Genomic DNA, 27,873 nt, shown 5'->3' with positions numbered 1-27,873 from the left:
TAATTTAAAACTAAAATTCAAATTTTCTCACTAACTAAACACACTCGTAGCGAAGCCATTTTGCCCATCATCGCTAGTACTTTGCGAGGGCTTGGCGTGTGGTGAAGCCGCTTGAGGAGGTGAGCAACGAAACGAGGCCTCCCAAACAGAGACAGCCGAGCAATGATGATGGAGAGACCGCCGCTGCGGCTGGCACCCGTCGCTGTACATAGCTTTTATTGACAAACGTACGGCGCGGCATGGCCGCGGCCGCCGATGGATGGATGGAGGCCTGATGGACCAGACGTCCAGACGCACAAGCTACGTGCCCCAGCCTGCGCCGCAGGCCACACACATGTGCACCGTGGCTTTGCCTTGTCCCCTCCGGCCTCCGGCAGATCGATTTTTTTCGCGACCTGAGCACGTTTTCATTGAGGAGATTCGTCAGATCGATTTATTACTGGTATTATCCACAGCTAACTGCCCCCGGCCCCCCTAAAAAAAAATCAAATAAAGCAAGCACACAAGAAAAAACACGTAGCTACCTTGAAACTAAGGAACACAAGTAAAATAACATAGATAACTAAGGAACACAAGGTTTTCCACACGCCCTAAGGCACAAAACTATCTCCTCCTTGATCAGTTGCAACACCACCAAAGGTTCAGCCTCCTTTCCTTAAAAGATTCTCCTGTTTCTTTTATTCCACACCGTGTTTCTTTCATTCCACAAATTCCACACCGTGTAATGCATTGCATGCTTGGCCTGCTGGTGGCCACAACACCCACCCCACCCAACAATCCGTCCGTCAGCTGGTCAACATAATTAATTGAATATATTCCCACCATACCCTCCTTACCAACACAGATGCATGCAACAAGGGAGGGCAATCTCGTCCATGCCGGTCCCCACCTCAGCTCAGCTAACTCCCGCATGGCATTGGCAATTGGCATGCCGGCCCCCACCTCAGCTACCCCTCCCGGGCAAACTAACCAGCAGAGCGAGAGCATCGTCCCTTGTTGCCCTTGCTATAGTATAGATAGATGCCTCCTGCTCTCTCCGCATCCATTCTTAGATCCCGGCCCCCTCCTAATAATAGTAAGTAGTAGTCTTCTCCCGGTGTGTTTATTGGATTCCTTTTAGCTAGCGTACGTGTTCCAGAGACCACCACCAAAGCAGCTAGCCAACATGGAGAACGGCAATAAGATCACTAGTGGTAGCAGCAGGGGAGGAGAAGAGGAGGAGGAGGCCAAGGTGCCCCTGCTCGAGCCCAGAGCGGCAGACGACCACCATGGAGGTGGCAGCAGAAGCTTGAGCAAGGTGGAGCAGGAGGAGGAAGAGCAGCAAGATGATGAGTGGTCGTCGCTGGGGCGGCGGGCGTGGGAGGAGAACAAGAAGCTGTGGGTGGTGGCGGGGCCCTCCATCTTCACCCGCTTCTCCTCCTTCGGCCTCACCGTCATCAGCCAGGCCTTCGTCGGCCACATCGGCGCCACCGAGCTCGCAGCATACGCACTCGTCTCAACCGTCCTCATGCGATTCAGCAACGGCATCCTGGTATGGTATTTACTATTTAGTACTAATTAATCTTCTTGCTTCTAATTATATATATATATGCATGGTAGTACTACTAATCTTGCATGTATGCATGTATGTGTTCCTTTTAATGAGTGATTTCGTCTCCATCAACATTTAATTACACTTGTCATCGCTAGTACTAGATAGAAACCACTTTTTAATTTAATTTTCTAGGGGCACACTGCACAACACATAAAGGATAGGTACTAGAAAGAAGAGAACCGGTGCGTGCCCTGTAAAACAGCGACTCGCAGCAGGATGCGTAGCCGCCTAATTAGTCTAAACCAAGGCACCAGTCGTCTGTTTCAGTCTTTTTGCCTCCCTTGTTTTCCATCCATTCATTCATATATAACAGTGCATCGACAAGGACCAGAAAGAATACCAAGCCAAACTTTCTACTAGTAGGAACTTTGCTTTACAAAAGCGGACTGGCCACAATGAGACTGACGTGACAAACACCCAGGAGAGGAGTATTTTTATTTTTTTACATGCATGCATCATCTACCGTAGTTGTATTAGTCAAGGTTGAACAATCTAACAGTACTGTGGTGTGGTCCTTCATGGCTTCATCAACCATAGTATTAATACCTTCATCTGTATTCTGGGCCCACAGTTAAATTCAAGTAAAGTTCCACACCAACTTCACCGTATATTCATTCGGTGGAGCCTCTCACGTGCCGTGTAAACGAGGGAAGCACATTGAATGGGTTCGCCTTCAAGTTGCTCTGTTCTTTCCTCAGCCAAGAAAATGCGCCACCGAAGACGCCAACCAGTACGCATCATCGATTGTGCTGTCCACACACATCGCGCCCCAAAGTCATGGTAGAAAATTCATGGACGACTCCATTTGGTTGATTGCTAGACGTTCATTCATTGCTGTCAATATCAACGTACAATCTCTGCTCATACGCTGCTGCCGCGCACATCACCCAATCACCATAGTGTCACCCCACCAACAAGAAGGAAACAGCCTGCAAAAGCCATTAACAGCTGAAAACAACAAAATTAACCTAGACATGGCATGCATGATATCTGTATATGCCAGACAATGCAATGTAGTAGTAACACTCTAGAAGCAAGCTTGAATTAACTATGCATTTGATGGACGTTAGCTACCGTGAACTGCAGCTGGGCATGGCGAGCGCCCTGGAGACGCTGTGCGGCCAGTCCTACGGCGCCAAGCAGTACCACATGCTCGGCATCTACCTCCAGCGCTCCTGGATCATCCTCTTCGTCTGCTCCGTCGTCCTGCTCCCCGTCTACCTCTTCACCGAGCCCATGCTCGTCGCCCTGGGCCAGGACCCCAAGATCTCCGCCGTCGCCGGCACCATCTCCCTCTGGTACATCCCCATCATGTTCTCCTACGTCTGGTCCTTCACGCTCCAGATGTACCTCCAGGCGCAGAGCAAGAACATGATCATCACCTATCTCGCCATGCTCAACCTCGCCCTCCACCTCGCCCTCTCCTGGCTCATGACCGTCAAGTTCCAGCTCGGCCTGGCAGGGGTCATGGGCTCCATGATCATCGCCATGTGGATCCCCGTGTTTGGCCAGCTTGCCTTTGTCTTCTTCGGGGGTTGCCCTCTCACATGGACCGGGTTCTCGTCTGCTGCGTTCACTGACCTCGGTGCCATCATCAAGCTCTCGCTGTCTTCTGGTGTCATGCTCTGGTAAGCAGCATATTTATGCTTCAGTATGCATAATGCAGTCTCAGAAAAAAAAAAAACAGCACTGATAACTATAAGAGCAGTAACAATGCACATGCCTCTTTTTAATTAATTTATCAGGATTTTGATATGAATGTAATACATACATACTCATCGATCTGCTTGGCCTTTTCAGTTTGGAATTGTGGTACAACACCATATTGGTGCTCCTCACAGGGTATATGAAGAATGCAGAGGTTGCACTTGACGCCCTTTCAATATGGTAATATACACTACACTTAGTAGCTGTTGTTATTCACACTTCTTCCATAGACTTTAGTCTTTCCACTCATAATTAGTGTCAACTACCAGAATACTAGCTACCTGTCATTGTACTGGCATGATGTCCCTTCTGTGGTCGCAAACAGCTAGCATTACTAAGCAGTGTGGTATCTATTTGTGACATGTGCAGCCTTAATATCAACGGTTGGGAGATGATGATTTCTATCGGCTTTTTGGCTGCAACAGGGTACTTACTTTATCTTTACTTCTTTAGCCTATCATCCATTAATGTCTACTTTCTACCATTTTGATGCTAATGCAACCTATCTTTAGAGTGCGAGTGGCAAATGAGCTTGGAGCTGGAAGTGCAAGAAGGGCCAAGTTTGCGATATACAATGTCGTCATCACGTCTTTCTTGATCGGATTTGTGTTATTTGTGCTCTTCCTTTTCTTCCGTGGAAACCTTGCTTACATATTTACTGAGAGTCGAGCAGTGGCCGATGCTGTTGCTGACCTCTCACCTCTGCTAGCCTTCTCCATATTGTTAAACAGTGTTCAACCAGTGCTATCAGGTATGCTTTCGGTTCTACTGAATGACAGAGATTAGTGCAATTTACCTCATATTTATTTGACACAAAAATATTACTTAATCATCTATAGGTGTCGCTGTTGGTGCTGGCTGGCAAAGTGTAGTTGCCTACGTTAACATTACATCATACTACTTGATTGGTGTCCCCCTTGGAGGAGTCCTAGGCTATGTAGTGGGACTTCATGTAAAGGTAAGATTATGAAATCTGGCATTAACGTGTCTGGTGCACCTTGGCTGTAAGTCGCGTTCCTCACTCCACTCGGTATTCTGTTGTGTAGGGCATTTGGATTGGCATGCTGCTCGGAACACTGGTCCAAACTATTGTGCTTCTGTTCATAACATTAAGGACCGACTGGGAAAAACAGGTATCTTGGCTCACTGTTTGCTTAGTGCTGTACTTAGCTATGCTATTTGCGATCTTCATTGATAATACATTGACTGGTAGAAGGTTACGCGATATACTGAATTATTCTTTTATTCCAATTTGCAGGTGGTGACTGCTCAAGAGAGATTGAAGAGATGGTACATGGAAGAGAACAGAAGACTGCAGGGCTCTAGGAGCAATCCTTGAACCGGCCCTCAAAAGTGGACCTTTGTGAGTTCACAAAAAAAAAATTTTGATCGGCATTGGAAATCCCTTGGCAGACACATATCTTCTCAGTTCTCACCATCTCAGGAACGAAATGAGGGGACTTCAGCCTATCCAGAAAATGTGTTCACCTCCTCAAGCCAAGCAATGAAATCCATTGTCAGCAGTAGCCAACGTCCAGTAGAAAAGCACTGTATCAATTGCCAACAGGATTGGCATATATGCGTGAGCCTGTGTTGGCTAGCCGTGATGGCAAGACAGACTGTTACTCTGCATCAGTTTTGGGGTATGCTAATGTCCCATCAGAGCCGTGGTTGTGGTTTGGGGCATTTGTGCTGATTTTGTGTGTACATTTTGCGCATACAACTAGTTCTAGATGTGCATCTATTGGTTGGGTTCTTGTCGATCTATCTTGTTGACTGTACTACTGAGTTCGGCAAAATAAAACAGATTAGGCAAAATAAAATTGCGAGATCAGAGGACATGGTAGGAGGGGAGTTGGGGACGAACCGAGGTGAAGGCTGTAGGTGAATGGGCGATCCCATCCTGTCCTACAGGCTCTTGTGCAGTCAGCGACCGAGCGTGGCCTGCTCCCTTCCTCGATTTAACCCATGGCTGCCGATCGAGGCTTGTCCGCCGGCGTGCAGGGCTCATTGCCGCCGCCGGCGATCCACCGGCTGGGCCTGGGCCTCTCACTTCTCAGCCTCTGAAACTGACACCATGGCCCCACACTTCTAGTTGTGGCTGAATCAGCACGGCCCACACATTGGGCCCACACGTCAGAGAGACGAGCTCCGTCTGTGCGAGTACACCACACGAGTACATCACAGGCGACGGCGGCGGCGACGAAGGATTCCCGGCCGCTCTTGGTGGACTCGACGGCCGTTGGAGGTCTGCGGCCAGCGGTTTCAGGAGGGCCTAGATAGACTCTGCTTGCCTCTGGACAAATCCAAGTTGGGGAAATGCCGACGCCGGTGAAGTCGGTGCTGCCCGTGGTGCTCCTCGGCTGCGGCGGCGTCGGCCGCTACCTCCTCCGCCACATCGTGTCCTGCCGTCCCCTCCACGCCAACCAAGTAGCGCCCTTCTTCTCCCCCTGCCCACTTGTGCGTCCGATCGATTCGGCGATCGCTGATTGGCTGACGGTTTCTGTTCTTTAACTACCCTGCTACCGCCGGCAGGGCGTCGCCATCCGGGTGGTGGGCGTCGCCGATAGCTCTTCCCTGCTCGTCGCCGACGACGTCAGCTCAAGCGGCCTCGATGACGCGCTTCTCACCCACCTCTGCGCCGCCAAGTCCGCCGGCTCTCCCCTGTCCTCCCTGCTCGGCCAAGGTAGGCATCGTCCATTTTGTCCTACCTCCTGTTGTGGGATTTCAGCTGTAGTCGTTTTAGGGACTTCGGCAATTCCTCTGCTGCTATCATATCTAATTACCGCCTGCGCTCCATCTCTGTCGCTGCCTTGCGTCGTTGCGCCATGAATCAGCATTTGCATCTGATAACATGATATTAATAGATAGTTCAAGAGTTGAATTTGCAATTCCAGGGAACTATCAGCTGTTCAGGAACCCTGAGGCTAGGAGCAAAGTCATTGACGCTGCTACCACGCTCGGAAGAACAACCGGTTCGTTATTCTGTGCCCTTACATCTTTGCTTTTTGTTTGTTTCTGATAGATTTGAGTCATATTTCTGATTTTGAACCTACATTTCACATTTCATTGTCACACACCTGTTCGCAGGTCTCGTCCTAGTTGACTGTTCAGCAACCTATGACACTGTTAGTCTGATGAAGGATGCCGTGGATCATGGATGCTGCATTGTATTGGCAAACAAGAAACCCCTTACTGGTGCTTATGTAATGCTACTTGACTTCTTCTTTTCTGCTAATAGTCTTTCTTGATGCTGAATTCACACTATTTCCTGTAATTCAACAAAGAGCAGTTATCTGAATAACAAATGTATTTGTTACCTGCAGGAGGATTTTCAAAATTTGGTCTCCAACTTCCGCCGTATAAGATTTGAATCTACTGTATGCTCTTGCTTCTATCGGTGGTTTCATTTTCTTATCTATCTCCCATTTTTCATGCCTGGACACACTACAGTTATTTATATATGATCTTAGTTTTGCTGCAATGGGTATATCTCACAACCTTGCCTGTAATATTTGAGTGTTGTGGTATTATTATGTAAGTTAACAATGCCATTGCAATTTCATTCTTTCAATCTTTATTGTGAATTATTTTGTATTTGACTGTTGTTTGATTATTGTTTGCTTGAAATCAAAAAATAATGCAGATATATACACGATAACAGTCAGGGCATACATATAACATAGTTCTATTTCTATTTAGCTCTCTCTCTTTTCACATTCACTAGGGATCCTTGGTGATTTATATTTGCGTTACTTTCAGGTTGGAGCAGGTTTACCTGTGATAGCTTCTGTAACCCGTATTATTGCATCTGGAGATCCAGTTTCTCGTATAGTTGGCAGTCTAAGTGGTATGCAGCTATTAGTCTATTGTAAGAAAAGGCACCGTGTTTCTAAAAAATTAAAACAAGTTTTCCTTCATATGGGTTTGTAGGTACACTTGGTTATGTGATGAGTGAGCTGGAGGATGGAAAGAGATTTAGTGAAGTTGTAAAAACAGCCAAGTCTCTTGGCTTTACAGAACCAGGTGTTACAAAATTAACACAAGTTTTCCTATTATGTTGATTTGTAGTTAGCTCTTTGTTTGTGAAGTGTTGCTCAAACAGAAATCTCTATAGTAATTAGTATGTAACTAAGATAAACTAATATAAGTAATCTAAGCACAAGGAACACAACTTTTGTATTATTATTTACCAGCTTGAAATGTGCATTTACTGATATCTTTATTTTTACCAGATCCACGTGATGATCTTGGTGGAATGGATGTGGCTAGAAAGGTTAGATGCCTCTTAATTTCTAATTTAATAAGTGGTGTTCTGTTTGTCATTTTCTTTTATTTCCTATGTTAACTGTTATGCTGCTGCTGTGTTCAGTTTATCTGTGTCCTAAGATTTGATGTGGAAAATCTTATGAATATAACCATTGTCACAAAATGCTCATTCTGTTTCAGTAGGCCATGTTATTCATTTGTTCATATTCTGTAAGCCAAGAAGGCCTCACAGGTAGCTCTGGTGCTCATGCACAGAAGTACAGAACACACATACACGAAAAGTAGTATTCACATATTCGACTTTAATACCTTCACAGCTTCAACTTCCACATATCCATCTGCATATGGTTAAATCACAATATAGAAACTTACTTCTTATGTGAAAGGGGTAGCTGAGGTTCAGATCAAATGTTTCAATTCATCTTTGTTAACAGGTAGTCAGGTCTAAGAATTTCATGTTTGCATGCAGGCATTGATCCTGGCTAGGCTTCTGGGGCAACAAATCAGCATGGACAATATCGATGTATGCCTATTTATGCTATTTCTCAAGATTCATAGCTTCAACTTTGATATCGTTTTTTTACAAACATGGTGCTTTTGGACTCTAGGGGATATTCTCACTGTTATTCATTATAGTTGAAACTTATATCGATGTGACTGTTACTTTGGCTATTCACGTTGACAATAATCAAGTAGATCTGGGCAAAGTTAATTCCTGTCCACATGCTGTACTTGTGAATAGTCTAGTCTGCCTCCAATCCATTTGAATGGTTACATGGAGCCATCTTTTAGGCTTGCTACTGGTTTATGGTAGCATAAGCATAATATATAGTTGTCTGAATTTGTTCCAGCAGTCATAACTAGATATGCTAAGTCTGTAATAGTATCCTAAACAGCCTCCAAACTTCTAAAGTTGTTTATATAGCTGATTGATCACGCCATTTGTTTCTTGTGGTGCATTTTAATTCATTTATATAATTATATGGCATGAGAACTTTTAACTAGATTTTTTTTGCAATTGATGGCTATCAATTTGAATGTCTTTACGCCAAAAAATCATTTGTTACTTACTCTAGATTCCTTTGTTTATACAAAACTACATCATTGACCTTAAGTTTGACCACTCATCTTATTCAAAAATTTGTGCAAAATATCACTTTTTTTGTTGTGGGTTGCTTTATCAATACAAGGTCTTCAAGAATGACTTAAATTTGGCAATGTTTGCACAAATTTTTTTGAATAAGACGAGTTGTCAAACTTAAGGTTAAAAAATTCAAACGAACTACAATTTGGAACGGAGGTAGTACAAAATTACATCACTGTCCTACAGTTAATTGAACCACTTAGATGTAATCAATCGGGCACTGTGTTTTTTATAATGTCTAAGTGAGCCAATTTTGTGTTTTTCTTCACTTTCAGGTTGAGAGTTTATATCCTAGCAAACTAGGACCTGATGCCGTATCCACAGAGGACTTCCTTGAAAACGGTTTAGTGCAACTTGACAAGGGCATGGAAGAAAGAGTTAAAGCAGCATCTTCTAGAGGAAATGTTCTCCGCTATGTCTGTGAGATTGGAAGCACAAGGTATGCATCAAGCCTAGTGTTATAGTACAATGCAATATGCACTGGCATCATAAATCAGGGCCAATCTTGTTACCTATCACTTCTTTACTTATTTAGAGCTTCCTACCAAGCTTGTTTCTTGCTGGCTGTTTTTCAACCTTTCTGTGGTATATCTAACGCCCCGGTTTGCAGGTGCCAAGTAGGCCTTAAAGAGCTCCCAAAAGATTCCGCGCTCGGTAGATTGAGGGGAAGTGACAATGTGGTATGTACCCTTCTTTTACTTCTCTGTTTTTGTTTGAGCATCTGTCACCATTGTCTCAATTCCTCCTCGTAGAGAAACAAATCATTCTATGCCTAGAGAAACAAATCATTCTATGCCACGGTATTATATGGGGCACTGTTGTATTTCTTTTATAATTACTAAGGTCTGTATTGTGTCTGTTTCACTCTTTCCAGAGTAATCTGCTTTCTTTCTACAAGAGGGCAATCTCACTCTTTGGATAAAAAAAAAACTTTTTTTGTTCCCAAAGCATCAATGTCCCAGCTACCATTTGGTTGTCCCTGGTTTGAGAATTCACAAGAACATTTTTGTGTGGTGATCAATCAGGTGGAGATATACAGTCGGTGCTACGAGAGCTCACCTCTGGTGATCCAGGGCGCAGGAGCTGGCAACGACACCACAGCTGCAGGCGTTCTTGCTGATATAATGGACCTCCAGGACCTGTTCCAGAAGCCGGCATGATTGTTGTCCACGGCGTGTTGTTAGCACCGGAGCGTTTAGTTGTTGTGCGTGATAGCATCCTTGAGTACTGCTGATGTCTCGGGCCTACGGGGAGGGTTGGTCGGTCGAGGAGCTAGGGACTTGTGGTCGTCGTCGCACGGACATTTTTGTTCATTCAGCTGCTGTACTGTACGAGCAATTTGTCAAGCTACATTGGAACAACACTGGCGAGTTTTCTAAGAGAAATAAATCTTTTGTTCCATTGAAATATTAAGATTAAGGTCCCATTCTGTACAACCAAGCAGACATGGGCCCTATTTGGAGAAATAGCCAAGAGTTATTTTGAGGGCTAAAGTTTAGTCTAAGAAAATAGCTCTTCAATGAAATAGCTCTTGAGATGTTTGGATCCAAAGACTAGGCTCTTAAAAGCACTTTTTCAATTATTGGCTACTTTTTCAAGAGAGAGAGTTAGAAAATTCTACGAACACTTTGGTTTTTTTTTAGAGGTGCTTTAGGGAAACGAACACACCAACGAATGGGCCGGGAGCCCACCGGTGCTGGAGGGGCCAACGAACTGGAGCTCATTTGGGTTTTTTTTTCTTTTTTATATTTTTAAAAATAAAAATTTTAAAAATATATGTCCGTTTTGAAATATTTCAAAAATACCCCCCGGTCGCCCCCCATAGGGCGACAGGCCTTAAGTGCAATTTTTTTCTTCAAATTCGCAACGAGGTTCCTGGAAAAAAAAAAGGGCCTGTCTGTCGGTGTCCTGACCCGGGGGCCTGGATCCCAACTAGTAAATGCTGCGTGTTTTCTCGTCCCAGATGATGATGCAAGAGGCAATCACAGTAACGCACGGTTTATCCTGGTTCCGGCCGCAGGGCCGTACGTCCAGCAAAGGGGGTGTGCGAGGGCACTGTATTATCTTGCACCCGAAGTGCTCGTAGTAGGGGATACAAGCGAGGCGAGAGAGGGAGAGAAGCTCCCAAGTCTCTGCTAGAGGTGGAGTTGGTTGAGATGAGAGCTCAGTCGTGCTGAGAGTTCTCTGAGGGGGAGTTCAGAGAACTTACTTCCAACCTTTTATTGGAGGTCGTTTTATCCACCCGAGCAAAAGGAAGCCCACCCCCTCCTTTTATAGTTGTAAGGAGGGGCGGTGTACATGAGTGTAGGGGCGTGGAAGTCGTCGTTTTCCCCTGAATCGCGGGTACAGTGGTCGAACACTGTAGGAAGTGTACTGTGGAAAGGCGGCGCACGTCGCTGTCATCCCAGATTTCGTCCTTGGTCCCGTGGAGATGGCGGTGGTCGTCCTGCAGTGTCCCGGCAGTAGTAATGGCGAGGGACGGTCCCGGACCCCCCGGTCGGAGTGCGGGCGTGCACACTAGAAGGTCCGGGGGCGCGTGGAAGTCCCGGACCCCACAAGAGGGAGGTCCAGGGTCCCGCCCGCGCATGCAGAGTGCTCCTCTCGGAAGGGCGCATGACATCGCCAGACCCCTTCCCCAGGGGGAGGTGTGTTCGGATGGTTGATGTCGGCATGACAGTAACGGGGGCGGCGCCAACTTGTCTTGTACCGTGTTGAATGCTCCACAGTGCTGCTACAGCGGCTGGGGTGGCAGAGCGGTGACCGGGGTCAGTGGACGGGACGCCGGTCACATCCACTGCGGGAGTGGCAGTCTGACGCCGCCCGTCCTTTGAGCCGTGGCGGAGTAGCTGGCCTTTAATGCCTTTGTACGGCGGTCAGTTGGGCGGCGGGGCCATTTGTCCCTTGTGCCGAGAGATGGCCTCGAGCGAGGCGGAGAGTGGCCACCCGCTCGAGGGCAGGCCCGCTGTCCTCGAGCGAGGCGGAGACTGGCCACCCGCTCGAGGGCAGGTCCGCTGTCCTCGAGCGAGGCGGAAATGCGATTGCGCGGTCGAGGGTCCCGAGGGGAGCCCTCGAGCGAGGCGGAGATGAGTGACCCGCCCGAGGGTAGATCCGCTACCCTCGAGCGGGGCGGAGATTGTTCGGTGGGCCTGAGAGGGGTGCGAATGGGCCAAATGCTGGGCTTCTTTGAGTCCTTTCCTTTCTTCCGGATTTGGAAGGAGGCCGGGGGCCTTCGTGGGCCCAGTTGCCTTAACAGGTATTCGTGTTTTAAAAGCGATCTTAGTACCCCAATTAGGGTGTCCCTAATTGTGGCACCCGACACTGTCGCCCACCCCTGGGGCGACAGGGGCTTGTCGCCCGTTGGGGGGCGACAGGGTCCCCTCCTCCTATATAAGCCCTGGCCGTCATATGCCGCCATTCCCTTTGTCATTTGAGCCAAAAAATTCAGGAAAAAAGAGAGGGGTGAGGAGAAGAAAAACGGCGAAGCTCTGCCGAATTGCGTACTTGTGATCTACCGGTAACTTCCGTATGAATCCATTGATATTGTATATCAATTAAATTTAATTAGCGGATTAGCTGAATTAGATTTGGTGCTTTAGAACACTCGTTTAGTATTACAATTTCAGTACTATTACATACTTGTTTTTAAATTAATTATGAATTAGAATAGAATTATGAAAGTACCTTATTGATATTGCAGCATAAGGCAATGGCTGCCTCCAATTGTGGAGGATTTTCATGGACCGAAGAAAAATCTAGTATAATACTTGATATCATGAATCTCTTGCTTAGAGAAAGGTCAAAGTTGAAAGATGACATAATTCAAGCCGTAAGGCAAGAGTTCGAGAACAAGAGGATACATATTGAAGGTGAAAAGTGTAAAGCCAAAAATTCTCAAGGCCAAAGCATGCAAACCTGAGGTACTATTTGATATGCCATTTTTTTCTTAAGCTCTGCACGCATTAAGATTCAAACTTTTGTGATCCTTGATGAATTATTAGCCTCGCTATCGTGGGTTTTTGGGTACCCACAGCCGGGTGGCGGAACGCACCCGCCTTTTCCCCGAGGGGGAGTACTCGGGGGAAGTGCTAAGCTATTAGGCCGATCTAGCTTCGGGGCAAGAACGCAAGAACACGCGGATTTAGAGTGGTTCGGGCCGCCGGAGCGTAATACCCTACATCCACTGTGTGGTGTATTGCACTAGGAATGAATGAGTCTATCCTCTGCGCTCCAAGTCTCTCCTCTAACGGGCGTCTCCCTTTTATAGAGCAAGGAGGACGCGTACACAGGCGTCGGACCCCGACATGTGGGCCCAACAAGGATGTATATTTTACTAGGCAGTAGTGGCGCTACGGTGATGGAGAATCTCTTGCCGGATACACTTCATCGTCCTGTAAACTCTCTGGCCGAGGGGGTCTTCTCCTGTCTTATCGGCGAGGCGCCCGTTGAGACAGTGTAGGTTGCGGCGTAGACTGCTGAGTCTACCGTGTAGGCGTTATGATACTCCGTCGCCGAGTTGTCGTATCTAACTGGTGTAGCAGACTGACGTGCGTGGCGTGAGTGGCGCCAGCGGCTGTACAGTGTATCTTGGTAACGCGCGGTCAACAGTACAGTCTGGCGAAAGTCTCCTCGGGCTCTGTTGTGGCAGAGCGCTCTTAACGCCTCCCGCATTGAATGCGGTAGGTGGCCAAGTCTTCCCGAGGAAGCTTGGCAGCCGCGCGCGTATCTGCGTCTGCGGACACGTGGCGGCTCCGGACCCCCCAGGCGGGGTGTCTGTTCCCTCCCTGCCGAGGGGTCCGGGACCCCGTGGGAGGTCCGAGGCCCCCGGCTGTTTTGTCTGAGTGCTTCCTTCTCCGGGACACGTGGTGACTCCGGACCCGACCCCAAGCGGGATGCGGGTCCGAGACCGTTGGTTCGGTGAGATGGAGTCGGACCCCAGGGGTCCGGTTGCTCAGCTCCCTTGAGCGTAGTTACGGATAACTACGAGTCTTGACGCAGCAGGAGGGGGTACCCTAGTCCAGAGGTACCGACACTCGGCATGTATTTTTTATATAAAATGGTACTATTTCGTCATGGTTTTGTTGATTTGGGGATGGAATTGAGAGAAGTCCAATGATATCTTACCATCTGGCCATTTTGGAAGGCATACGGGGACCGCATCTGTTTAGTTTCCTTTCAGCTATTGCGCATTAATAACATATATGTCGTGTTGCACTGTAACAGTGCAATTGCTAACTTGTATTGTATTGGTATGTGCAACAGGAAATCATGGTAGGTGGGCACCAAGCTTTGGATGATTTAGATGAGGCCTAGAGTAATTACTAAGCCCGGAAACCAAACAAAGTAGTATTGAGCCGAGAGGCTTTATTAGTTGTGCACTTTGGGGGGGGGGGATTCTTCTTCTCAGTGTAGGAAAGTGTAAAGTTTTATGATAGCTGATACAATGATCTGAAGGTTGTGGAGCGTTGTTAATTTTTGCATCTTGTTGCCTGTCCCTGGAAATTTCCGTTCGTGCATACTATTACTAGGTGATTAGCGAAAGGTTGGGCGGTCGAGTTGGCTAGCCCAGTTAGCGTCGCTCCCATGAGATCGTGAGTTAGACGAATTTTCGCTCGTGGATAAAAAAATTCTTTCGCTGTGCTCGTCGCAAGACTTGGCCTTCTCAGGCATGAGCCAGGGTTCAGAAGTTTTCCGCGGTCGGAAAAAGCCATAGTGGTTTTCTTTTATTGAAAAACGATGGGTCCGTTCACCCCGCCAGGATTGACCATGCTCAAATAAAGGCCATGGCATCCATACGTAGCAACAATTAAACATTTGATGAATTTGTGAGCTCTATCAAATCCTGGTTTTCGAGATGTTGCACGTTGGACGCACGCTGATGTGGATGTCTGACTTGCGAGTTGCGAGTCTTGGACGCACGCTGATGTGGATGTCTGACTTGCGAGTTGCGAGTCTTGCGACCCAAGGCCCTGTTTCTTTACAGGTTTTTCAAAAAAGTCGTAAACACATTAAAGTGAAATGGAATCTTACTAATTTGAAGTACTAAATGAAGTCTATTTACAAAACCTTTTGCATTGATGGGCTGTAAATCGCGAGACGATTCTATTGAGCCTACTTAATCCATAATTTGCAACAGTGATGCTACAGTAACCATCCACTAATTATTGATTAAACATGAATTAATTAGCATCATTAGATTCGTCTCGCGATTTACAATCCATCTATGCAAAAAATTTTGCAAATAGACTTCATTTAGTACTTCAAATGCCCTCTTTACATCTTTACACAATTTTGCAAAATGAACTAAACACCCCCAAATCAAGTAAGACTCCAACCATCCAAATCCCAATCCATTGCAATCCAATGCTGCGCCGCAACCCCACCCGCATCGAGCTCCGCTCCTCCGACCGCGACGAGCTCGAGGACCACCTCCGCGCCGCCGCCGGCACCACCCCACCACCCGCCACCCCCACCGGCTACACCACGCCGCCCCGGCACACCACCTCCTCCTCCTCCTCCAACCCCCTCCTCCACCTCCTCCACCCGCCGCCCGGCGCCGCGCCTTCCAAGGCCCAGCGCATCGGCCTCTCCACCACCACGACCCCCTCGGGCTCCAACCCACCCAGGCCCTCCTAGCTCCCTCCCCTCCCCTCAACCCCCCAAAGTCCATCCCCATGGAGGTCGAGATCAAGCTCCGCCTCCCCGACGCCGCCGCCCACCGCCGCCTCTCCTCCTTCCTCGCGCCCCGCCTCCGCCGCACCCACGCCCAGCGCAACCTCTTCTTCGACGCCGCCGCGCGGACCCTCGCCGCGGCCACCGCCGCGCTCCGCGTGCGCCTCTACGGCCCCGACGACCGCGCGCCCCTCCGCGCGGTGCTCGCGCTCAAGCGCCGCCCGCGCATCGACGCCGGCGTCAGCCGCGTCGAGGAGCTCGAGGACCCGCTCGACCCCGCCCTCGCCCTCGCCTGCGCCGACGACCCCGCGCGCCTCGGCGGGGTCGACTCCCCGATCCTCCGCCTCGTCGCCGCCGAGTACGGCGTCGGGGGGCACGCCGCGCCCTTCGTCTGCCTCGGCGGGTTCCGGAACACGCGCGCCGTCTACGAGCTCCAGGACGAGGGCCTCGTGCTGGAGCTGGACGAGACGCGGTTCGACTTCGGGACCAGCTACGAGCTCGAGTGCGAGACGGCCGACCCTGACCGGGTCAAGGAGGTGCTGGAGCGCCTGCTCACGGTCGCCGGCGTGCCGTACCAGTACTCCCGGAGCAATAAGTTCGCCTGCTTCATGGCAGGGAAGCTGCTTCCTTGAGTAGGCATGTACGTGCTTGTTCTTGGTAGTATTCTCATCGCTAGATTAAACAACTTACTTTTCGAAGAAGATTAAACAACTTAGTCACAGAGCAACATTTTGATTAAGGAAGGAAGGACTTCTCAATTTGTATCGAATTGATGTAAAATCCTTGAATTTAATAAAATTTCCCCTATCGTAAAAAGGGCTTCTCAATTTGGTGTATCCTTTGGTTTTGTGGCATACTATGTAGTTAACCAATCATTCTATCCGATATCCAAATGCAAGCTGCCATTTTTGCTGTTATTTACAAACTCTACCTGATGATAGTACATCATAGGTGCCATTACAGTTTCCAAAGCATCAATGTTCCATCTATCATTTGGTTATCCCTGGTTTGAGAGTTCAGAAGAAAACTTTGTGCAGTGATCAGGCGGAGATATACAGCTGATGCAGAGAGGTCCCCTCTGGTGATCCAAGGACCAGGGCACAGGACTCCACAGCTGCAGCTGTTGTTGCTGCTGTTCCAGAAGACGGCATCACGCCATCTTGTTAGCACCAAATCAGAGCATTTGATTGTTGTTGTGTGGCGGTGTGCGCTTTTGTGGGAGCGTTGTTCGAGATCCAATCCAATGAACATTTTGTCCATTCAGCTGCTGTAGTGTGCGAACAACTGAAGCGTGCGACACTGGAATAGGTTTTGAGACACGGCATGGCGAGTTTAATGTGCTGGTCACTTTGCCATGAACAGCTTATTCCAGACAAGATTTCTGCAACATTTTGTACACGGTGATCCAGACAAGATTTCTGCAACATTTTGTACACGGTGGTGTCCGCAGTCATCGGCAGCAGTGCTCGCCGGCCGCCGGTATACGGCACCGGATTCCGTGGGAAAACAACAGAGCCCCGTGAAGGTCTGGCAAGTGGGCCGGGTGCAGTACAGGATGACAGGTGGGCCCTACCGTAACCCTCCCATGGCCGTTGCCCTTCGGAGGGAGATAAAACCAAACCAATTCGAAATGGGAATCTCGCCTTGCCGGCCGGCCGGCCGCCACTCAAATCGAATCGGAGGCATGGCCGCCGCCGCAGACGGAGAGCAGGACAAGGAGCTCCTCTCCTCGGTGGTGGCCGACATCCGGAGCTACTCCGGCTCCGACCCCCTCCGCCCATGGCTCCGGTACGCCGCCACCATCCACCACTCCCTTTTCTCCCACTCCCCGCCCCAATCGCTTCCTTTGTCGGTCGATCGATCGATTGATCCGCGCCCGCCCGTTGTTCGCTAGAGGCGTGCGGAAGATGGAGCGGGCGCTGCCGCCGGCGACGTTGCGGGAGAAGCTGCCCAGGTTCCTCCAGAAGTGCGCCCAGGAGTTCCAGGACGACCTACGCTACCGCGACGATCCCCGCTACCTCCGCGTCTGGATCCAGCTGGTGACCCACCCTCCGACTCCGATTGCTGCAACCACCCGTCTCGGCCCTCTTCCTCGTCCCCTCTTTACTGCCGACCCAATGCATCATAAATTCATGGTGGGGCTCTTGAGCAAGTAAGAAACCATCTTACTGGGTTTTTCTTCATTCTGTAGATGGACTACGTGGCGGATGCGAAGCCATTGCTCAAGAAGATGGAGAGGAATCGAATTGGCCTTAAGAGAGCTTCATTTTATATGGCTTATGCACTATATTATGAGAAGCACAAGAGGTTCAATGACGCGCAGAAGATGTACAATCTGGGGATCCACAAGTAAGCAAATCTCTTACCTCGTACACTCATATTTCAGGCTTTCACCGATACAATCATCTGCTAATAAAATTATTATTATTATTATTATTGTGTGAGCTCAACTTCCATTAGCTATATCTGATATATTATGAGCTACAGAAAAGCGGAATCTTGCCTGTACTTTCATCATCTGGAAATATGCATATCTCAGGTTCAAATACTGCAAATTAGTTGTTAGTAGTAGTTAAAATAGTTGTCTTTTTTCATTCCCTGTTCCTGAGGGGATTTTAAAGATATCTTTGGATCTTATCATTTCCGTACGTTAATACAGCTCCACTAAAACAGTATGCACAGTTATGCAACAATAAACAATCGAGACAATTAGTAATTCCAAGTAAAACTTCATGTCAAAATAGATCTCAGTGCACTGTTCCGTTTAGAATAAAGCTGGTTCCTTACTGAATTGTTTAATAGCCTGGCAGAGCCTATCAGTGAGTTGCACAAAGCACATGAACAGTTTATTCTTCGAGTGGAATCATACAAGAGGAGGAAAGATAAAGTATGACTCTCATTTCATGTATCAATATAGTTTAGACTATGACCAATGTTCAATTTGTTCACCTCTTTTTCTTTTCAATTTATGTGGTTTAGTTGCAGCAAAGAATGCCTACGAAAGCTGATCCAAGTGCTAAATTGCCTACAAAAGCTGGGCCTAGTACTACATCTATGAAGCAAGTTGAAGGTAGGCCTGTGAAAAAAGGGTACACAAATCAATTGCTGGTGTAAATGATGTTGTATTTCCCGTTTTTCTTTCTATTAAAAACCTTAGTGGTCAATCTTTCCCAAAATAAAAGAAACATACTTCTTGTGGATCCTTACATCGAACTTTCCTTTTCATAACACATTTTCTGATTTAAATGACATACAAATGTAATGGATGATATGTTCCAGTGGTATCTTGCTTATTTCTGGAATATCTTGCAGGTGAAAGCAGAAACGGTAAACAACCGAAATCCAATACAACTCAGAAGTCAGGGAGCAGTTCCACTTCATTAGGTTGTTATCCTCCATTAGGGCCAGCTAAAGTTGGTATGCTATCCAGAGGCAACTCAGGAGCAAACAACAATTTGTCCCGTTGTAATAGCGACGATACTGTAGTTGTAAGGTTTGTAGGCTCTGCATTGGTTGGGAAGTCAGAAACTGAAGATGCCTGCCATCATGGCCTAGTTGAACCAACTATAAACACTAAGGAGGCTATGGATGCCATCAATAGCATGTTTTTGGAGCCAGTGGAACCTGAGACAACACTCAAGAGACGCTCAAAGCGTGAAAAGACAAGCTGTAATCAGCAAACAAGTGCATTTGATATCTTTGTTGATGAAGATGAGCCTAACCATAATAATCCAAAGATGATCCACAGCAATAGCATGAAGCAAGAGCATCCAAAGTTCGGTCAGCAAACAAGAGGGTTTGAGATCTTTATTGATGAAGATAGTACAAATGGAAACAACCAAAATGTGGGGCAGAACAAGAACTCTAAGAAGGAAAACATGAAGTCAAATCAGGAAACAAGTGGGTTCGAAATCTTTGTTGATGAAAATGAGGCTAACTGCAATGTACAGAATGTCACGTGTCACAAGAAAAATAGATTTCCTCCAAGACCATTGCATGATTCATCTAGACATGAAGGTCAAAAATGACTTTCAGAAGCCATTTGTTGGAGGATTTGCAATATTGCCAGATGAAGAAGAAGAACAATGTGAGAAAAGTGATGATGGTGTCAAAACAAACTCTAGAACTGTGCAGCCTACTCATGATAATAATACTTTGCTCTGTCCGGTTCAAGCTGATTCCAGGACACGATATCATGAACGTCCTCATCCTGCGAGTTCTGGGCTTCAAGAGGACACAGTCATTCATAGGTTTGTTGGATCTGCTACTGATGATGAGGCTAAGGTAGAAAATGCATGCCACCATGGACTAGTGGATCCAACTGTCAATCTAAAGGAGGCTATGGATGATATAAACAACATGTTTGGGAGACCACTAAACTTCAAGGGTGAGAGAACAATGAAAAAAGCCAACACACTGTCAGATAGAAAAGCAGCTCCAGTTTCGGGTTTCTCCATATTAGCTGATGATGACCTAAAAGAGAACACCTGCAAAGCCCTTCAGAGCAAGTCCTGCAAATTTGGGGATGAGAATGGTCTATTTGAGCCCACGATCACCACTCGTGATGTCATGGCGGAGATCAATGATATGTTTGGGATGCCACTAGACTTCTAGATATTTGTTCAGTGTGAACTGAATAACTCAACTGACAGTCAGAAAATTTCCTTTGGCTTTTCACTCTTCCCTTGAGAAATATGCAGTTTGTTGGTGTATTGCTGATATGAACTATGAAGAGAGCTTGGAATCAGTTGCCTTATTTGGTACAGATATGGTGAGCATTTTCTTAAACTATTGTCAAATGTTTAGTTCATGTTGATCACTATTTGAGTATGAAACTATGTGGGTAATTTTGCCAGTAATTTTGTAACCTTACATATGTCCGGAGAGTTGGCACTTAGCTTTTGCTATTTACATTTTGCAGCTGAAAATATTATTAGATACTGCTCTTTGTTTTCTTCATAATTTATTTGGTTTCTATTGTGCTTTGAAGTTCTAAAAAGATGGAGGAAAACTGCAGTCCCCCTTGTTTGAGGGGTGAGCAGTGAGCTTAGTATCTAGAAAGCTTTTTTTTCCATTTGATTTGCTGATCAAATGGGGAAAAAATAAGCTTTCTAGATACTAATGAAGAATTCCTCATCAGTTTTGTTCTGTCGGGGGAAAATCCGAACAGAAAGATAAGTTTTGTATGTCTGTGCTAGCTATTAGTAACGTATATTGGAGTGTGAAGAATGAACATTTGCTTTACTGAACTTCACATGAATCCATCTACTATGCCCCGAGTTTTGCTCTGCTACTTCTTACTTTATTGAAAAAGGCTGGTCAATTTAGTGATAACTTGATTCTGGTTACTGCTGATGTGAAAGCTAACAAATGCATTGCATCTCCTGGTGCAGAGATTACAGCAGATGTTAGGACACTCATGTGATTCAGGGGGCGCAGAGCTGGTGAAGATGCATTGCTTCTGCTGGAGTTGTCGCTGATATATTTTATCTTCTCGAGAGCAGGGCATAGATAGCATTCACATCTTGTAAGCATCAACCAAGAGATCCTGTTGCGCTGTCATATAATGCTGATACATTGACATCGCCACATGGGCTTAAATATTGGCTCAAGGCTCAACTTTTTGATGATGAAAAAGCCGAGACCTCGTTTATTTGTTGGAAATTGTAGCAGGCATGGGTACGCATGCTGCTCTGATCATCTGATGCTTATAAAAAACCCACTTTCTGGTATCCAAGTCTTTTGGTTGCACATGTCTACCTTAAGAGTTAAACCTACTCATCAACTCATGATAGTTACAGGTCTGCATTTAGAGAAACTAGTGTTTCAAACATTCTAGCTTCTGGAAGTAGAAGCTGCGGTTCAAGCACCTGAAGAACAAATCTTGCAATCGTAGAGAGAAACATGAGAGAAGAGCACTGCCATTGTTGATCCCATCAGATTTAGCAGATACTACTGCAGTGTATATATGTACAGGTTAAACAGGCGACCAGATGAATCGCGTCGACAAGACGACAACGACTGAAGACGACGACGGCCTAACTGAAAACTGAAACCTAGCTCAAGTCTGTATGAGCGGTAGCTGGTTGGCTTTTTCCGCCAAGATTTCAGTTCACGGGCGGCCGATGCTGAGCTGCGCGAGCCGCGCGGCGATGTCCCCTCCGCCGGGCGCCGGCGCGGCCTCCTCCCTCGCCACGCGGAGCCCCGCCAGGGTGTCCGCGATGCCGTCGACCGCCGGGCTCCTCACCACCGGGGCGATGGCGCCACACACGGCGGCGTCGTCGCGGAAGCAGAGCGCGAATCCGTTCCCGGATTCGGGCTCCGCCCACGACAGCGTCGCGCTGTCCAGCCTCTCGAAGGCGTCGCCGGGGAGGATCGGGTACACGAACACGATGCGCTGAGGCTGCTGCTGCTGCTGGCCGTCGGGGCCCGCGGCGTAAAGGACCAGGGACTGCCCCTGCGGGCGGAGGAACGTCACGGCGGCGTAGGCGCCGCCGAGGTTGCGCCATTGGCCGCCGCCGCCGCCGCCACCGCCGGGGAGGTGGAGGAGCTGCACGGGGTAAGCGCCGCTCGCCATGGGATCCGACTCGATGGATCTGTTTGGCCAACAAAGGAAGGAGTTCGCTGGAGCCAAGGGATAGGTAACCTGCCGACTGCTGAGTCTGGTCACGCCCGTTCGTTTTTCATAAATCCTAGATTGTTCAAGGCTTTGTTTGGCCTTTTATGATAACACAAATTTGAGTGTGAATTTGGAATGGATGTTCAAATACGGCAACTAGCAAACTCTAGAATTTCGAATCTTTAACCAACATGGCTACTTATTTGCAATTCCTGCCTATGGAGAATACTGAATAGGACATGGATAATCAACAATGTACTACGTACAGTAGGGAAAGGCTTCTCGTGAAATTGGTACACCACTGCCTCAATCATTTTGTGGGAGAAAAAGAAAGAAAAATAGGGTAAAATGACATCTGAAAATAACTATCATTGCTGATGTTATGCGTTGATACTTGATAGTGAGATTCTATCCTTTTCTGTTTTGAAAAGAACCTGGCATTTTCTCAATTATTAGAGTGGTAACAACTAGTACCAACCAACAAAAGTTGGAATGAATAGTCAACTTCTATCAAATGATACACAATCAAATATATTTTTCTTTAAGAAACAGAGCATCAACTACAGTTTGTTGGCCCAGGCAGAGTAATGTTAATGTAGACAATTCTATCATCCTATCACCATGAAGATTGATCCAGAGGTACCATGAAGATTGATGGCCTAGGCACCATGAAGATTGATCCTATCATCCTATCAGTTTGTTGGCCCAGGCACCATGAAGATTGATCCAACTACAGTTCAGAAAGTAAGGTGCTTCAACTATACTGGCCACCAAATGCCTGCGCCAATTAGGATTTTCAGCAGCAAGAAGCCTCATTCTGCATTACAGTGATAAGTATGAATGTATGATGTTGCATTTTCCACATAAGCTTCAGTTATTCTGGAAACATTTCAAACTATGGATCTCCAAGTACATGAATGGTGCAAAAATGAGCAATCTACTCTACCAACTGTTAGTATGCTGTGCATTACTAACATGACCATGCTTTCCAGGAAGACTAATGTTACATCGGGTCAGTATCACCAATCAACCTGTAGAAATGGTTGCCCACCAAACACTAACATGTCCTCTTTCCCTTAAAAAGGAAAAAAAGGGGTGCCTGCTGACTCTTCACTAGTTCTCTATGCATAGACATATCTCTCTCTCAACCATGTACTGAAAACAGTAACACAGGCAACCTGACAGGACGGATTCTATATAGCAATCGAAGCACACAAGCTAACAAATTGTCCGCAAAGTGTTACTGTGTCATTCCATCTATTAGAAAAACATCAAGCGCTCCCTCACAATGGCCACCACACCCTCAATATCTCAGTCTCAGAAGCTTGATCGGTGGCAGAAACGAGAAATAGGGATGAAACACACGGCAGCCACACTGGGACTGGGATTTGTGTTCATTCACTGCCACCTGGAATCATGCAGATGCAGCCGCTCCATTTTCTGCAGTATTGTGGTTCATGCAACCGGGCACTGCACCTGGAGGCAGATATCTACATTTACAAGTAGGTTTCTTGGCTTTGGCTTGGTGATTAGTGACTTCTTGAGTTATTTATATTCTGTTCCGCATTCCTAAATCTTCTGTTTTAATCAAATTAACTTTTGTTTTGGAGCTTGTTAGCTGTTAGTTCTTAAAATTTGCAATGTTTTATTAGGTAGGGTCATAAGGAGGTCTAATTGAGTTAATTTTCATCAGAATTGTGTTCTTATATAGTAAGAAAGAGTTCTGTTTGACTGTTTGTTCTTCTTTTACAAATGCTTGAATTCTTGAACCATTCTTCTTAAGATATAGCTATTGTATCGTGGATCTTTGCCTCAGAAATTTCTCCCTTCCTTCTTTTGATGCTGCAGGGGAGAGAGTGCTTTCTGTAGTACTGAATGCCGAGAAAAAGGAATGATGGTTGACCATGCTCAAAGGAACCCGTCTTAAAATTACACATCCTTATCTAGCAACAATTAAACCATTTGAAATTGTGTTCAGTGAAAGTATAGTTCTCATGCTCTGTAATATAGTCGTTTATTTAACTATTCTGGACTATATTGATTTATGAAATGAAACTGGCACTTTTGTGTTTGATGTGTTCCTTTAGCCAACACCAAATTTTTAACATGAAAAATAATAAATCACAAGGCATGTAGTGTTTAGGCATTACAGTAGCAGAAATTGGAACACTGTACACTTCAATTATCTGATACCAAATGAGCTCCTTTCATGCTCCTATAGATTCACATCTTGATTGACATGTACGGAACAAAGTGCAGAGATGCATGTGACTGACTTAATCAAATATTAATTATTGTCCATGGATTGAGGGTTTTGTATCAGTTCTGGACTCATGGTCATGGGAACCCTTGGGCTCCCAACCTGAAGCAGAAGGGAACAATTTTGATTCTTGAGTGCAGACTCAGTTCTATGAATTATTATACTCATGACTTCGTCAGCACTATGGTCAGCAATTGCCTCTCATGAATATCTCCTAATATTAGTAGTGTACACAATGTTTCAAGTTAGTGCTCTAGGGGTCCAGGTATTTGCTGTGCCCCGTATGTGATCTTGATTCTTGAGCAAATGCTGCATTCCATGTACTGCTATCTGCTACATGGGGGGCACATAGGAGTTCTTCCACACCAACTTTCATGTTGGGACCAGGGTTTTTTCCCCGACCGGACACCCCAAACCGCCGGCCACCGGTTCCGGTTTACCGGACCGGTTTGACCGGTTACCGGTAGAAACCGGTCAAATTCAAATTTGAATTCAAAAAACTCAGTTCAACCGGTTCGTACCGGTATACCGACCGTTCTAACCGGTTTACCGGTCGGTCTGACCGGTTTACCGGCCAGTTTGAATTCAAATCCAAATTTAAAATCGCATGTGTAACCGGTATACCGGCCGGTTTGACCGGTTTACCAAGTGGGCCTTAATGGGCTGTCTCATTTTTTTCTTTTTCTTTTTTCTTTTAACTTTAAATGCCCGAAAAGTATGTTAAAAGAATGAATTTTTGAGAAAATTTGACACCATTAGATTTATCGCACCTTGAAGTATTTTTAGGAATTTTTTAGGAATTTTTCATTTTTTTGAATTCAAATTTGAATTTTGGCCGGTTGGGTACCGGCCGGAACCGGTCCGGACCGGTTTGACCGGTCAAACCGGACCGGTTCCCACCGGTTAGGTGAACCCTGGTTGGGACCTGATGCAAACTTGATGAGTTTGTTGTCAGGAACTGCAACCTCGACAATGAACGCACTACAGACAGGACGATGGTCTGAAAATTTTGACTCCCCGCGGATGTAGGATAGCTGCACTATCCCTTCACCATACCAGAGAATCCGGTCACACCTACAAAATGTTTTTGGTGATCCAGCAATGAATATTTTAGTGGACCCACAATGTTCAGAAACACATGCGGAAACTGAAACAGCTGCAGGCCTGTTCTAAACTCACAAGATTATTGCCATACCATGCTGGTGTTCTTCGCTTCTTCTTTGACGTCACATCTTCACCGGCATAATTGTCGGAATTCCAAGAGTACTTGTACGTGGGAGCAAATAAGATCTTGCCCTCATTCCACCCTCTGAAAACTCCACTCTCTCTTTCAGTCTTGAGCTGTTCAGTTCAGAATAGCCAATGAACACTTGCAGGTATCTGACAGAATACATGCAGAATGCAGTACACTGAATTTGGTAAGCTTACCTGATCCTTTTCGAAGAGAGTACCCCAGTCGTTGGCCTCGACGAGCTTCTTGGCCTCCGAGTAGCTCAGAGCAATCCGGTAATTCAGATCACCGAGCCAGATCACACGGCTGCAACCATTACCATTTGTCAGTTCTCATTTCTGAATTCTGGCATCAAGTGAATGCACAGTGAGCAGTGTATGATAAATTACTCGTGATCGAGGATTCTCTCGGGAATCCTGCGGCCGGATCTCTTGCAGAGGCGTCGGAACTGCGTGTTCTTGAGGATCTCGACGACGTCGGAGTTCCTCCTGAGCTCGTCGCCTTCCTTCTCCCCGGACGCCAGGTGGCTGCACACGAAGCACAGGCTCGTCTGGTGGAGCGACATGCTCACAGAGATGCATCCCTGCAACCAAACACATGATGGCATCTGAATCTTTGATCTTGGCCAATGGCGTTGGCTTGGCACTTGAGAGTTCAGACAGCGACCTTGTTGCCGAGGTAGCCCATGATGCCACGGCCGACGCAGGAGAAGCGGACATGGCCGACGTGCGGCACCAGCCCTCGCTTCACCCACACCGTCGCGAACAGCCCCACCATCTGCTTGCAGGCAACCAGGCAGTACCTCTCGCGCCGGCTCGCCACCGCCGCGGGGCTCTTCACGTCGGACACCGCGAAGCTGCTGGTTCGGACCTCGTCGTCCTCCTCGTCTGACGTCGTCGTGTCGCTCTCCACGGCGTCGGCGTAGTTCTTGCCGCAACCCATCAGGCACGGCGCCCTGTAGGACCTCCGACGGCGAGGAGGCCGCTCCGACGGGCAGGTGCAGGTCTTCAGCCGGCGGCCGCGGGTGATGGCGGCGCGGCGGATCTCTCTGTTGGAGGATTTGTGGAACCGCGACGGATCGAGCGGGCTGGAGCTGGGCGTTTGGAGAGCGGAGGCCGGGGATGCAGAGGCCGTCGTGTCTACGGATCGGCAGAACGAGAAGCTCGCTGCAGCTTCAGAAATGGCGTGCGCGTCAGATGGTGGTGAAGGCTGGTTCAGCGCCTGGTTGATGAGGGCAAGCCATCTCGACGCCGGCTCGTTGTCCTCGATCACCAGGACGTTGCCGGCGTTGAGGGGGACGACTTCTTGGAATCTGCATTGCGATTGTGGCGGGAAAAATCCTATCAAGTTACTGTTTCAACTGCAAAGTAACTTAGGTAGATGCTGACATTTAGTCCCTGGATTAAAATTGCAGTTTTTCCTTGTTGAATGCAGTTTTTCCTTGTTGAATTAGGATGTTGATCAAGTTACTACGGTAACTGATTTTCCAGGATGAAATTAGTAAAATGGGTAGCTGACAAAGTCAGTTGCTAGGTAACTGTCGCGGTTGGATAGATGTGCAGGACAACCACAAGAAAGGAAAATTATGATTGGTTTTCATGATTGGAAGCTCAAAAGCAAAACATTAAATGTGCTGAAATCTCTTGTGGTGCAGGTGATATGAAAATGACAACGATTTAAGCTCAAAAGGAAACGTGTAAGAGGCAAATACCCTAGCAATCTGGAATCTCAATCTGATAAGACAATAGCAATAATGCAACTTTGTGATGTTTATAAATTTGTGCATACCCTAACACATAGATGTCTGAGTGATCATCAGAAGGCAGGAAATCATTCAGATTGAGACCCCTGTCCGGAGTCTTTCCAGCTACGTTCCATGTGGCTGCAAATACCCTATGAAAATCAGAGCAAGAACAGAGTAAACATCTAAACTTGAGCCAATGAAAATATCCTATCCGTGACATGTAATTAAATAAATATTTGAACCTCATAAAAGATTGAGTATAGCTTTAAAAGATCAGGGATTTTACTGGCAATTATGCTCACCTGAAAGCTCTGTATGGTTAGTGCTAATTGTTGCAGGAGAACTGAAGCTGCTGAATTTTAGACTTCTACTTTCTATTTTGGAAAGATGAAGTTAGGAAAGGGGAAGGAAAACCAGGCTTAGAATTCAAGGTCAAAAGAATTGATAATACATAGAAAAAATAAACTAATTAATGACCAAGTGTAGAAGAAAATAAGTACTGAAGCAAGATGAAATAGGTACATACCTGAAAGACTTCTGAAGAAGGATGAGGATGATGCTGACGGGGAAGCCACTGATGACTGCTTTGGGGAATCTTTCAAATCAACTGAAAAGGCATAAATGATGTTTTGTTTT

At 46.8% G+C, this 27,873-nt stretch overlaps 5 protein-coding genes and 2 long non-coding RNA genes across 10 annotated transcripts; 4 read left to right on the top strand and 3 right to left on the bottom strand.

The window, feature by feature from the left end:
• Positions 1-933: 933 nt before the first annotated feature.
• Positions 934-5,068, top strand: LOC120646029 (protein DETOXIFICATION 21-like). The gene is made up of 8 exons (XM_039922735.1): positions 934-1,531; positions 2,681-3,222; positions 3,395-3,481; positions 3,671-3,727; positions 3,814-4,052; positions 4,141-4,259; positions 4,348-4,434; positions 4,560-5,068. Exons 1-8 carry the CDS (start codon positions 1,166-1,168, stop codon positions 4,638-4,640), a joined length of 1,578 nt encoding a protein of 525 aa, XP_039778669.1. The 5' UTR covers positions 934-1,165; the 3' UTR covers positions 4,641-5,068.
• Positions 1,854-5,306, bottom strand: LOC120646035. The gene is made up of 2 exons (XR_005664259.1): positions 5,169-5,306; positions 1,854-2,523 (listed from the first exon to the last, which is right to left on the bottom strand). It is a non-coding gene; the product is annotated as an uncharacterized LOC120646035 (long non-coding RNA).
• LOC120646032 (bifunctional aspartokinase/homoserine dehydrogenase-like) lies at positions 5,307-10,127 on the top strand. Its single transcript, XM_039922739.1, has 12 exons — positions 5,307-5,731; positions 5,837-5,987; positions 6,199-6,276; positions 6,392-6,507; positions 6,628-6,681; positions 7,064-7,151; positions 7,235-7,327; positions 7,537-7,577; positions 8,040-8,093; positions 8,990-9,153; positions 9,325-9,394; positions 9,740-10,127. Exons 1-12 carry the CDS (start codon positions 5,621-5,623, stop codon positions 9,872-9,874), a joined length of 1,155 nt encoding a protein of 384 aa, XP_039778673.1. The 5' UTR covers positions 5,307-5,620; the 3' UTR covers positions 9,875-10,127.
• Positions 10,128-12,495: 2,368 nt separating this feature from the next.
• LOC120646034 lies at positions 12,496-14,099 on the top strand. The gene is made up of 2 exons (XR_005664258.1): positions 12,496-12,631; positions 13,974-14,099. It is a non-coding gene; the product is annotated as an uncharacterized LOC120646034 (long non-coding RNA).
• A 973-nt stretch (positions 14,100-15,072) lies between these two features.
• On the top strand, positions 15,073-19,760 carry LOC120646028 (triphosphate tunnel metalloenzyme 3-like). Of its 2 annotated transcripts, none has more exons than XM_039922734.1 (6): positions 15,073-16,023; positions 16,421-17,171; positions 17,278-17,732; positions 18,186-18,270; positions 18,363-18,453; positions 18,696-19,143. In XM_039922734.1, exon 1 carries the CDS (start codon positions 15,386-15,388, stop codon positions 16,013-16,015), a length of 630 nt encoding a protein of 209 aa, XP_039778668.1. In that variant the 5' UTR covers positions 15,073-15,385; the 3' UTR covers positions 16,016-16,023; positions 16,421-17,171; positions 17,278-17,732; positions 18,186-18,270; positions 18,363-18,453; positions 18,696-19,143. The 2 variants fall into 2 exon arrangements, with proteins under 2 accessions (XP_039778668.1, XP_039778667.1); XM_039922733.1 differs by lacking the exon at positions 15,073-16,023 and having other exon boundaries at positions 16,424-17,171; positions 17,278-17,422; positions 17,575-17,732; positions 18,696-19,760.
• Positions 19,761-21,172: 1,412 nt separating this feature from the next.
• Positions 21,173-22,217, bottom strand: LOC120646033. Its single transcript, XM_039922740.1, has one exon. The coding sequence runs from the start codon at positions 21,958-21,960 to the stop codon at positions 21,496-21,498; it is 465 nt and encodes a 154-aa protein (XP_039778674.1). The 5' UTR covers positions 21,961-22,217; the 3' UTR covers positions 21,173-21,495.
• Positions 22,218-22,358: 141 nt separating this feature from the next.
• On the bottom strand, positions 22,359-27,523 carry LOC120646030 (type I inositol polyphosphate 5-phosphatase 10-like). Of its 3 annotated transcripts, XM_039922736.1 has the most exons (7): positions 27,282-27,517; positions 26,160-26,805; positions 25,883-26,076; positions 25,691-25,799; positions 25,458-25,603; positions 25,188-25,336; positions 24,065-24,646 (listed from the first exon to the last, which is right to left on the bottom strand). In XM_039922736.1, exons 1-7 carry the CDS (start codon positions 27,482-27,484, stop codon positions 24,516-24,518), a joined length of 1,578 nt encoding a protein of 525 aa, XP_039778670.1. In that variant the 5' UTR covers positions 27,485-27,517; the 3' UTR covers positions 24,065-24,515. The 3 variants fall into 3 exon arrangements, with proteins under 3 accessions (XP_039778671.1, XP_039778672.1, XP_039778670.1); XM_039922737.1 differs by lacking the exons at positions 24,065-24,646; positions 25,188-25,336 and adding an exon at positions 22,359-22,780 and having other exon boundaries at positions 27,282-27,523; XM_039922738.1 differs by lacking the exons at positions 24,065-24,646; positions 25,188-25,336 and adding an exon at positions 22,359-22,819 and having other exon boundaries at positions 27,282-27,522.
• Positions 27,524-27,873: the final 350 nt, after the last annotated feature.

Source organism: Panicum virgatum, chromosome 8K (assembly GCF_016808335.1).
Source record: "Panicum virgatum strain AP13 chromosome 8K, P.virgatum_v5, whole genome shotgun sequence".
Lineage (NCBI taxonomy): Eukaryota > Viridiplantae > Streptophyta > Magnoliopsida > Poales > Poaceae > Panicum > Panicum virgatum.
Note: the sequence above shows the minus strand (reverse complement) of the source record. Positions and strands in the feature narration are given on the sequence as shown.

Coding starts and splice junctions, on each gene's coding strand:
- LOC120646029 (XM_039922735.1), top strand. CDS start 1,166: ATGGAGAACGGCAATAAGATCACTAGTGGTAGCAGCAGGGGAGGAGAA. Junction 3,223..3,394: donor TCTTCTGGTGTCATGCTCTG/GTAAGCAGCATA, acceptor TGGCCTTTTCAG/TTTGGAATTGTGGTACAACA. Junction 3,482..3,670: donor CTTGACGCCCTTTCAATATG/GTAATATACACT, acceptor TGACATGTGCAG/CCTTAATATCAACGGTTGGG.
- LOC120646032 (XM_039922739.1), top strand. CDS start 5,621: ATGCCGACGCCGGTGAAGTCGGTGCTGCCCGTGGTGCTCCTCGGCTGC. Junction 6,277..6,391: donor CACGCTCGGAAGAACAACCG/GTTCGTTATTCT, acceptor ACCTGTTCGCAG/GTCTCGTCCTAGTTGACTGT. Junction 6,508..6,627: donor AACCCCTTACTGGTGCTTAT/GTAATGCTACTT, acceptor TGTTACCTGCAG/GAGGATTTTCAAAATTTGGT.
- LOC120646028 (XM_039922733.1), top strand. CDS start 16,738: ATGAACAGCTTATTCCAGACAAGATTTCTGCAACATTTTGTACACGGT. Junction 17,172..17,277: donor CCCCTCCGCCCATGGCTCCG/GTACGCCGCCAC, acceptor GTTGTTCGCTAG/AGGCGTGCGGAAGATGGAGC. Junction 18,271..18,362: donor ACAAGAGGAGGAAAGATAAA/GTATGACTCTCA, acceptor TATGTGGTTTAG/TTGCAGCAAAGAATGCCTAC.
- LOC120646033 (XM_039922740.1), bottom strand. CDS start 21,960: ATGGCGAGCGGCGCTTACCCCGTGCAGCTCCTCCACCTCCCCGGCGGT.
- LOC120646030 (XM_039922736.1), bottom strand. CDS start 27,484: ATGAGGTTCAAATATTTATTTAATTACATGTCACGGATAGGATATTTT. Junction 26,077..26,159: donor TGGGCTACCTCGGCAACAAG/GTCGCTGTCTGA, acceptor GTTTGGTTGCAG/GGATGCATCTCTGTGAGCAT. Junction 25,337..25,457: donor AAGCGAAGAACACCAGCATG/GTATGGCAATAA, acceptor AACATTTTGTAG/GTGTGACCGGATTCTCTGGT.